Genomic DNA, 10,763 nt, shown 5'->3' on the forward strand with positions numbered 1-10,763 from the left:
AATACTCCAGCAAAGCAAGATAATAGTTTTCATGAAAAAAAAAAACCGGAAACTGAGATTTGAAGCCCTCCAAAATAACATAAGGATGATCAGTGCTGACTGGAACTTGCAGACAGTGAGAGTTGCCTGACCTAGCGCTATCCAGGCTAGGTGCCAGATGTGGACGGGGATGCAGCCCAAGATGATTGGTTGCTAGGCCCAATCTGTGCCAGGCCGAGCTGGCTTCTTGTTTGGTTTGGAGCTGGCTTATTGATTGGTTTGCTGCAGGCCGGGCTTGCTTGCAAGAACTTGTGCAAGTTGACTTGTTTGGTTGTCTGATTGGATGGAGGTGTTGTTGCTGGAGATGAAAACGATCGGAAACTGTCGGAAAACCTCTAAATCGTTTTATACTTTTACATTTAAATACAAAAACGAAGGCGAAAGCAGTAAAGCCGGACACGAAAACGAACACGAATATCAAGAATTTCGAAAACGAACTAATTCGAGCGGAATTATGTCGAACACGGTCGGTATACGAAAAATCAATACGGAATATTGACTAGTAAGACCGAGAGCATAACAATTAACAAGTGCATGACCAACTGAATAACAATTAACAAGTCCTACAACTTTCTTAAAAGTATCTCCATTTGACACCACATAAGAAAGATATGATTTTTCTAAGGCAGCAAACGCTAGCTTGTATGTGATTAATATACTGCTGAAACTTTACTTATTTTTTTAAACATCTTAAAGGCCTCAAATGAAAAAGCTAAAAACTAGAAAGTTGTATATCTCGTCGAGAGCTACAATTTTCATATAAAAAATATCATCATACGAGATTGTATGAAAAAGATATAATTTTTCTAAGGCTAGACTTCTAGTGGACCAAATTCCGAATTTCGAATTCGGTTTACATTGAATTTCGAATTCGGGATATTCCGATATAAAAGTAGAAAAGTAGAAAATGGTCGGAAAATAACTAAACCGTTTTTGTTCCGATTTCTAATTTCATGTTCCGAATTTCGAACCGAATTCAAATTTGTTCGAAAATACAAATTTGATTGGATCAAATGTAGAAAACGACGCGGTTCGGTACGGGATATTTCCGTTCCGTTTTTATCCCTAGTTGTTACCATAAGTTGGGTTGTGGTTTTCTAAAAAAAAAAGGGTTGTGGTGACTTCACCGCCAGCTGCTACATTCTAGAAAACGGCTAAATTCCACACAATGATGATAACAATTTTGCATTGGAATAATATTAGTTCGATAAACATTCCAAGTTAACAAATATTGCAACATTAGTTTGGAAGCGGGTCTATTATTTAATTGTCTTACCAATCCATTACATAGGCTAACTAACTTAGATACTAGTTTATCTTGTAAACCAGAACAACAATGACCAACTATGATCACAACATATTAGAGCAGCTCCAATGTGATTGGAAACCGAACCGTGAGGAGAGAGAAGTAGCAGTATGGTTTGATTTTCAGTCTGTTCGGCTGGTGCTGATACGATCGTATACGATCATTGATTATTACTGTTGGCTGGTTTGGTGTAAGAGAAAAATATTGTTCTAGCTGAAAATTTACGATCGTTTACGACCCAGGCCATGTTTAGTTCCAGACGGATTCGGCGCCATTGGAAACCCAGGGTACTGTAGCAGAAATGTGGTGTACTGTAGCATTTCGTTTGTATTTGGTAATAATTGTCCAATCGTTGACTAATTAGGCTCAAAACGTTCGTCTCGCAAAGTACAAACAAACTGTGCAATTAGTTTTTAATTTCGTCAACATTTAGTACTCCATGCATGTACCGCAAGTTTAATGTGACGGGGAATCTTTTTTTTGCATAATGCCAAATTCGGAAATTTGGGGAACTAAACATGGCCCCAGCGAACATGCTGTTTAACGTTGGAGCTAGCGAACCGTGTACATGGATTTCTCAAATCGGCTGTTCGTTTCAGTTCGAACCAAGGGAATAAACAACGCACAGAAATAAGATGCGGGAAACAAGGGGATCAGAGAATGATGCGGTTGTGAATTGATGACTTGCTCCAATTATTTACTCCAATATGGAACCCATCAATCGAACTCTACACAAGAGCCACCGAACCGTAAAAAAAATCGATTTTACGGGGGCCACAGCTTCTTGGAATCGAACTCCACACTGGAGCTGCCCTTAGCCATCTTCTTCTTAGCTACTCCATGACCACTCTGATCCTGATATAGATATTGGCTCCTCTTGAGATAAACATTAAGCTAACACACAACTTGCTTCATCTTCAATGGTTTTGCTAGCCGTTTAGAAAGCCAGCCACTCGAGCATGACATTCAAACCAATGGAGTTGTGCGGAAGGACCTGACCGGGAGGTGGTGCAATGAGCGTGCTTGCTACTTCCTAATACAGTGGTTGTGCAAGTCAAAACCGTATGCAAGAAGACAGATGGCGTGGCACGTCATCCCTGCATTGAAGGGCTGTTTGGATTGAGCCTGCCGAGCATTGTGTTGCTTGGGAAATCATCCTCGTGGGTGGGAATTGAGAAGAGTAAATGCTCCTAGTGAGTAGGCCCACACGTCATAGGTGCAGCATAGGAAATGGGCCAACCTTGTGTGCATCTGGTGTTTTGCCTCTTGGCTTACGAGAGAAGGAAAAGGAAGCTTCGTGAGCTTCAGTTCAGCAGAGAGAGAGAAGCAACTCCAGTTCAGCCCCTTGCTCCTTGCGCGTGAGAGAGGGAAGAAAACCAGAGAAAAAAAGGAAAGAGATAGAGAGTGAGATAGAGAGGAGATCTTGCAATAGATCAAGATGGATTTGTCCTCAAGGTTGTGAAGCTTCAGATCCACATCGTTTGTGCCTCTAATCTGAATTCCACCATCATTTGGTGAAGTCTTTCCATTCCCTAAGCAGCCCCAGATCTTATTGTTGTTGTCCAAGATCTATTGTATCTTGATATATGGTTGCCTCTAGTGCTATCTAGAGATGAACTTGTTGTAATCCCACAAGCCTTGGAAGAATATTCTGTTGGCTTGGTCCTGTTGTTTTTACCCTGATTTGGGGGTTTTCCACGTTAATATGGTGTCTTGCTGTTTATGCGATTCTAGTTGTAACTAGTTGCGACTACAGTTGGAAGTAATCTGCCGCAACTAGTTGTGCTTGTTGTTGTTGCTGTTGTGATCAGTTGCAATCAGCTACAACTGGGTTGATGTGATAACGACTGATTGGGACAGTTGTGACTGTTGCTATTTCCTCCATATATATGTGTGATGCATATGCTTCCTTCGGTGAATAGGTGATGACCCCGGGCTGATTTCGTATTGTGTTGAAATTAAGCGTTTTCGCTGTCATTAGCAAGTGTGTTAATGTCCCAACACAATGCATGGCCAGTCAAGCAATCCAGGCCACAAGCATCCAAAATTGGACGCCTGGGAGCTATGTGTGGCCCAGGCAAGTTTGTGAAGCTTCAAACCAAACATGCCCTAACAGCCGAGGCAAATCTACGTGGGGATGGGTAGCGGTGTCATCTGGTAATTTCGTTTTTTTGAATAATAAAACTAGAGCCAATAAGCAAAGGCACGGACATTCTAGCGTGAACAACATCCAAAAAGAGAACCCAATTAAGCTTTTATCGGCAATAATATAGGCCAAGTTCTTCCCTTGTAAAAAAATTATATTAATTTGGTATTATCCATGCATCCATATGACTTGTACGCCCATTATTCATGCTAGCGTGATACACGACCACCGTAGGACCACCAAGCGTGATACACGACCGCTGTAGGACCACCAAGTCGTGATCCTCGCTACTTTGTGTCATCATCATGCGCCCTTGCATGAAATCGATCAACACAGACCAGGAGACATCTAGCTTTACGATCGATACAGGACGGCTCAACGACAAAGTTTTGCTAGAGAAGAACAGGTATATGTTTTGTTTTGTGAAAGCTAAAGTACAGTTTGTATTATTTCGTTATAGGAAGTATAGTAAAAAGGACAGTAAATAGCTAGGTTTTATCTTAATAAGTACGGGAGAAATGGGAATTAATAAAGGACCGAGGAGAAGTGGACTCTAAGGCCTTGTTTGGATGCTATCGAATTCATCTCAATCCATATGTGTTGCGGTGGATTGAGATGTAATTTAGTTCAAGTTTCACTCTAATCCATCCCAACACATATGGATATATGCGAATCCGATTACATAAAAAAAGGCCTAAATTTATTTCAGGTGGCGAGCGAATCATCCTTGTTCACACGTGAATCTGTACGATGAATTATTTCACCAGAAATATGTAATTGGTGGTCAAGGTGGTCCAAATGAAAGGCAAATGTGTCCTTAGCTTGCTTGCATTGCATCCACAAGGTAAGCAACAAATGAACGGATGGCAATGCGCGTATTCAATGAAACACAGGTGATCACGAAGCCTATTTATAACGGAGACAGTCAGGCAGACATCGATATCCTCATCTCACTCACTGAAGCACGCACCAGAGGTAGAGCTAGAGCTAGCTACAATGCAAGAAGACAGCTGGCGGCGGCCGGGGGGAAGAAGAAGATGCTGGCCACCCTGGTGGGGTGCAACTACGCCGGCACGCCGTTCGAGCTGCAGGGCTGCATCAACGACGTCCACGCCATGCGCGCCGTCCTCCTCGACCGCTTCGGCTTCGCGCCAGGCGACGTCACCGTGCTCACCGACGACGATCCCAAGAAGCTCCCGACCCGCGACGCCATCAAAGGCGCGCTGGATGACATGGCATGCGCGGCGAATTCGCCGACGGCCCTGGCGGCTGCCCCGACGAGGTCATTGTGCCCGGCGACTTCAAGATCATCACAGGTCCCGGAAGCACTCCCATGCACGCATGGCGCGTCGTCCTCGTCCTCGTCGTTTCGTTTCTGACCTCTGACTGAGTACTGACATGCTTGCATGCACGCACGCACGCGACGTCGGTCGGTGGTCGTTACGGCAGACCTGTACTTGACAGAGGTGTTTGTTTGCCCATACCGCCAACCGGGGCACCGGCAGCTGCGTCCGGCGCCCAACCCGTGCCCCCACGCCGCCGCCGCCGCCTGCTGCCGGTATTCCAGCTCCGCCCACCTCACCTAAGCTGCTCTGCTTCACCGATTCTGAGGTAGCCGCACGCACGGGCCGTCAGCGACCGGTGATTGGATCTGGGACACATCATGGCAGGCCGAGCCAGGTTGGGGAGCCTTGGCCTCGACGGCGTGCTCAAGCTGTTCGATGAATTGCTCCCCAACGCCATGCTCAGTTCGTCCTTTCAACACCCTGCTTAACATCGTCTCTCGTGTCCAATGCCCTTCAGCCTCCGAGCTCGCTGTCTCCCTCTTCAACAGGATGGCCCGTGCATGCTCCAACAAGGTGCGTCCAGACCTGTACACAGACAACATTCTCACTGGTTGTTTCTGTCGCTTGGGTCACCTGGAGGATGGCTTCGCTGCCTTCGGCCTCATCCTTAAGATAGGCTGGAGGGTGGATGAAGTAGCCATCAATCAACTGCTCAAGGGCCTCTGCGATGCCAAGAGGGTGGGCGAGGCCATGGACATACTGCTCCGAAGAATGCCTGAGTTTGGCCGCATGCCGAATGTAGTTTCCTGCAACACGCTTCTCAAGGGTTTCTGCAATGAAAATAGAGTTGAAGTGGCACTTGAGCTGCTGCACATGATGGCTGATGATGGACATGGAAGCTGCACACCAGATGTGATGTCCTACAGCACCGTTATCAACGGTCTGTGTTGGCGAGGGTCAGGTGGAAAAAGCCTACAACCTGTTCCTTGAAATGTTTGATCGGGGGATTTCACTGGATGTTGTGACATACAACACAATCATTGATGGCCTGTGCAAAGCTCAAGCAGTTGACTGGGCGGAGGGTGTCCTTCAGCAGATGATTGATCCATGGATAACTCTCTACAGGACAACAGAAAGAGGTGGTTCGAAGGCCCGAAGAAATGTAGGCTTGTGGTCTTGACCCAAATGTTGTTACTTATGGTTTGTTGCAAGAATGGAAAATGCACAAAAGCCAGAAAGATTTTTTTTATTCTATGATTAGGAAGGGCATAAAACCTATTGCAACTATCTACGGCATTTTTCTTCACGGGCCCTTTGCTGATTTGCCTGATCACCTAAATCCGATGGTAGCAAATATGATTTTCTTTTTTACGTTGTCAAACACTAAATCATTCTTGTTCCAATTCCAATCAATCATCTCCATGCATGTCATTGTGACACCTATTAATTTAATTACAAATTCACTGTCCCTCGAAAGAATCGCCATCGATCAGCACATCAGCTCTCCTCAAAACTATGTCGCGCAGGAGTCACCATTTCCATTTGGCACGGCGCTGTCAGTAGTGCTTAGCTAGCTGCAGCTCCCGGGACCGGGATCGGGACCGGGAGCACCTGAGCCTCTGTCCGGCCGCCATGCCGAGACCGAGTAGAGTGGCCACGAGCTCCAGCACAGGAGAAGGCAGCCGCTGTGCTCTCTGCTGCTCGCCGGCGCCGCGCACCCGCTCAGGCCGCACCTGTGGAGCACGTCATTCCCCTGCCTCATCGCAACGTAGCTCAGCGGCACGCTCCTGAACCCGCCCAGCTCCATGCGTGCCGCCCACCGCTGCAGCCGGTCGTGGCGCTCGCGCCGGTGTGCGCCCTCGCGCAGCAGCACGTCCCGGATCTCCTCCCCGAGCACCGCGCGCTCCACCTCCGCCCGCTCGGCGGCCGGCCGCCGGTACGCCTCGGCGGCCGTGTCCAGGCTATCGTACACCGCGGCGTAGTACCCCAGCGCCTCGCCGAAGCGCTTCCGGAACGAGACGCCGCCGTGGCTGGCCTCCTGCTCCGTGACCACCACGACCTCGGGCGACAGCGCGCGCGCCGCCGACAGGAAGCTCGCCAGCGCCGGCGGCATCTGGAGCTGGGGCGTCGACAGAGGCGATGAGACGAAGCCCATTGGCGTGGCCGGGCTGCTGTCGCTGTCGTCGTCGTGGCCACGGCCGCCGCACGCGCCGACGCTCGGCGGGCACGAGGTGGACGCCATCTGCTGCAGCCGCGCGGCGCTCGCCGTCTGGTTGAAGCGGTGGCCGGCGCTGAAGGCGCCTGCGGGGTCGTCGGGGGCTGCGAGGAGGCGGTGCAGCTGCAGCGTGCACACGACCGCGCGCGCCTCGCCGGACTTAAGCCCGAGCACGCCGTGCAGGTCGGCGGGATCCAGTGCCTCGATCTGGCCGACGACGCGGTGCACCTGGAATGGCACGTCGAGCGCCTCGGCCTCGTCGGTGAGCAGCTGTGATATGTTGGCAAGGAGGTCCCCGTCGTCGTGCACGATGGTGAGGCGCAGGTGCGGCGGCCCTCCTGGGCGACGGTGGAAGTCGTGCAGGAGCTTGATCCATTGGCATGGCTGCGCGGTAGGCCCCGCAAAGTCGATGATGTGGACATTCTGATCACCGTGAAAGTGACACAATTTTGTTACTGTTATATATATAAATAAAATAACCTCGGTTAAAAATGATAACTTTGACTTAGGGCCAGCTTGGCAGGCATCGGTTCCTTTTTAAAATAGCTTCGGCTCTGTCCGCTCTGTTTGGTAGAAGTTAATTTTTAGAAAAGAATAATATTTGGCAAAAACAACACTAGTGATAATTTTATTGTAATTTCTGTTAAGATTATGACTACTTTCATATCCAAAACAGTCACTGCATTTTTTATATTTCCTAAGCATGCCATATGTTTATGACCATTTGTATGAATAATATATTCACATATATAAAAAACAAACCGACAAAGTTGAATATTAAGTCAAAGTTCCTGATTACCGTAAAGCGAAAGGTTAGCAAGTACTGTACTTATTTCTTCGTAAATAATAGTGCTAATGACCCATCTTTGAGACTAATTCCAGTTTTTGGTAGGGTTTAGCACAAGGCCGTCAATTATCTTAAATTTTGGAGTAGCTCTGTTCGATCGTTGGACTAAGCCAAGGCAGAACCTTTTCGTTCTCCAGGGCCTCAAGGATGGCTCGGTTGGCGACGGCGACGGCGGCCCTGGGAAACGGGCTGAGCTCGAAGAAGCTGCGCCGCGCCGCGCGGACGCAGCGCTGGTCGAGGTGGTTGAAGGGGTCGATGAGCGCGTCGGCGACGGCCGGGGCCATGAGCCGGACGAGGCGGCGCGCCAGGGCATCGGCCATGGGCACGGCGAGGCGCCACAGCGGGCCATCGCCTGTGGCGGCGGCGATCCCGGTGGCGCGCGCCAGGCACCAGCCGGCCCGCTCGATGGCGCCCGCCTCCACGTGGCCCGCGCACCTGCACAGGTCCCGCACCAGGTGCTCCTGCTGCGACAGCGGCGGCAGCGCCGGTGGCGCGCACATTGACACGTCGTCGTAGTCGTTCTCGGTATGAATAGGACGATGCATCGCAGAGGACGATGGCGACGTCGTTGTGTGCACTGTGTGCATGCAATGTGTATCACCTACACGCTACAGTTGAGTGGTTGGACTGGGAGCAGGGACTGCAAGTTCACGCTCGTGCCGTATTTATACACAGGTCAGGTGATACGTATATGGGGATGCTTGTGTTGTACGCATGCAAATGCAAAGGCGGCGCCGGCGAGAACAAGAGATACTAGCTAGGGTTTTTTCTTGGAGATGATGGTAGGGGATTTGGACGTACTGAACCAAGCATCGTCTGAGCAAACTAGGAGAGGTAGATGCAGACAAGCAAGTAGCTTAGCTTCGTCGTAGTATTGGAGTATATCGGATATCCTAGGCTTGCTGGCATTGGAGATGAGGACAATTCCGTACGTCTTGTGCCTTTCGTATCCATTTGGAAGTAACGGACAAATTTACTTTGTGGTCATCCTCCTAGGACTATGGAGCTAAGAATATATAGTCTCTCTAGATGGAATTTCGTCCTTGTATTGTACGTCGTGTATAGTTTCCAAGAAGAAGTATCCATACACCTGGCCGCCATGCTTGGAACTTCCTGGGATCGTGTTGCATGGTGATGCGTAAGTCAGGGACATGCAAACTCCATGCATCCGATTCACATGCGTCCTAGATGCGTTTGGCAGGATTCGAGATTACCGTAGACACATTTTGAATCTAGATTTTTTTCAGAAACATTTAATTTCTCTGGTGAGTCGGAATCACTTCATCAAACTGTTTGACTATCTATATCTATATCTATACTATATCTATACCTAAAAATAAAGAGGCAAAATTTCCGCCTCTTTTTTGGTCCATTTGTTTTGGTCTGGCCCTCCCTAACTACTTCTACGCGTTTTCATAATGTCTCTATTCATGTCAACGACCCTCCTATATTTTATAGATATGCCGAGCTAAGAATCCTAATCATAATTCAAATAGATTCCCTAGATCCTAAGCTGAATAGCATACTATAAGGAAAATGGACCCTAGGCCTATTTACTTTGAATTTTGGTGTTTGATGACCAACACAACGTCTAGTTTGAGTCGGTCATTTACTTTATTCCTGAGCCAGGTGCTCGAAGTTTGCTGTGGGGTTACAAACGGAAGGGAGAAAGATGGGGGGTGCAAGAGGCCCGGTCGGACTCTGGTCTGAAGGGCCGAGAGTGATAGGAGCTCCTATGTGCGCTGAGTGTTTGAGCGTGTGCTCAAGGTTTGAACCTAGCAGTTCTGCTATTGTGCATGAGTGAACTCTAGGGTCTTCTTTTTTGGGAGAGAGCGCATCCCCTTTTATAGATGAAGGAGATGGCCTTACAAGTGAGAGAGGAAGAGTGTACGCATGCTAAGTCTTGTGCCCACGCCGTCGGGTACAAGATGATTGTAGGCGGCCATAACACTGTTAATGTTAGATGCATGTGAGAGGTTGCGTTGTCCTCTTCTGGTATGGCAGACGTCGGTGCCTGCCATACTGTTGATGCCCAAAGGCATGTAGGGGGTTTTACCAAGTTCGCCTGGTATGGTAAATGCCGGTGCCCATGACACTGTTGATGTCTAGAGGCATGTGGGGGGAGCCTTATCGTGTTTGTCTAGTGTGGGAGTTGATGGCACCCATAATACTGTAGGGAAAATGTCGGCGCCCACAACATTGCTTGGGTTCTGACATGCCAGGAAGGTTACAGGGTACTGTCCTACAGGTGTACAGGGTATGGTCCTCGGTATTGCGGATGACTTGAGTGCCCTGCCTTACCTTCTCCGTTCGTTTCCTAGTCCTCACCGAGCGGGCGTCCCCGGTTGGTTGGTCCTAGTTGGTTCCGACTGCGCTAGTCGAAGAAGAGCTGTAAGCAGGGTTCGGCGCATCCCCGGTCGAAGACGCGGGTCGAAGTCGGACGTGGTGTTTGGCCAGGCCTTCCGGTCGGAGAGGCGGGCCAGAGTTGGAAGCAAGCGTTGTTCCCCTTCTGGTCAGAGAGGTAGGCCGGAGTCGGAAGCGGGCGTCGTTCCTCCTCGGCCAGGCCTTCCGCTCGAAGATTGGATCGCTCTTCTGGCCTGTCGTTTAGGTATTTGGGCCGGCCCAAGAGTTTGCGCAACATCCTATGCTGGGCCGAGCCTTTGCTGGCAAGTCTATCCATGAGGGACCCTGGGTTATGAACCCGACAAATGGTGATTGACTCAATCTCTATACATTGTGGAGAAAAGTTCACATCTGCCACTCGAATACAAGAATTTGTTTTCATGTGGGTTCACATTGATGAAATTAGTCAGAGATAAAGGGAACTTGGAGATAGACAACGAACAATCATACCACAATTGTTCTGCATACCTAGTGCAACTAATGGGGTCCTATATGTGCATGGCCTGAGATAGACAGGAACA

At 49.0% G+C, this 10,763-nt stretch overlaps 1 protein-coding gene across 1 annotated transcript; it reads right to left on the reverse strand.

The window, feature by feature from the left end:
• Positions 1–5,290: 5,290 nt before the first annotated feature.
• LOC136488020 (scarecrow-like protein 3) lies at positions 5,291–8,384 on the reverse strand. Its single transcript, XM_066485077.1, has 3 exons — positions 7,962–8,384; positions 6,389–7,415; positions 5,291–5,676 (listed from the first exon to the last, which is right to left on the reverse strand). Exons 1-3 carry the CDS (start codon positions 8,382–8,384, stop codon positions 5,291–5,293), a joined length of 1,836 nt encoding a protein of 611 aa, XP_066341174.1.
• Between the last annotated feature and the right edge of the window lie 2,379 nt (positions 8,385–10,763).

Source organism: Miscanthus floridulus, chromosome 10, assembly GCF_019320115.1.
Source record: "Miscanthus floridulus cultivar M001 chromosome 10, ASM1932011v1, whole genome shotgun sequence".
Taxonomy (NCBI): Eukaryota; Viridiplantae; Streptophyta; class Magnoliopsida; order Poales; family Poaceae; genus Miscanthus; species Miscanthus floridulus.

Bases quoted from the DNA above. Each gene is read 5' to 3' on its own strand.
- LOC136488020 (XM_066485077.1), bottom strand. From the start codon at position 8,384: ATGCATCGTCCTATTCATACCGAGAACGACTACGACGACGTGTCAATG. The intron at 7,416-7,961 runs GTTCTGCCTTGG...CACGGTGATCAG, and splicing joins AGGCCCTGGAGAACGAAAAG to AATGTCCACATCATCGACTT. The intron at 5,677-6,388 runs GTGCTCCCGGTC...TCTGGTGTGCAG, and splicing joins GCGGCCGGACAGAGGCTCAG to CTTCCATGTCCATCATCAGC.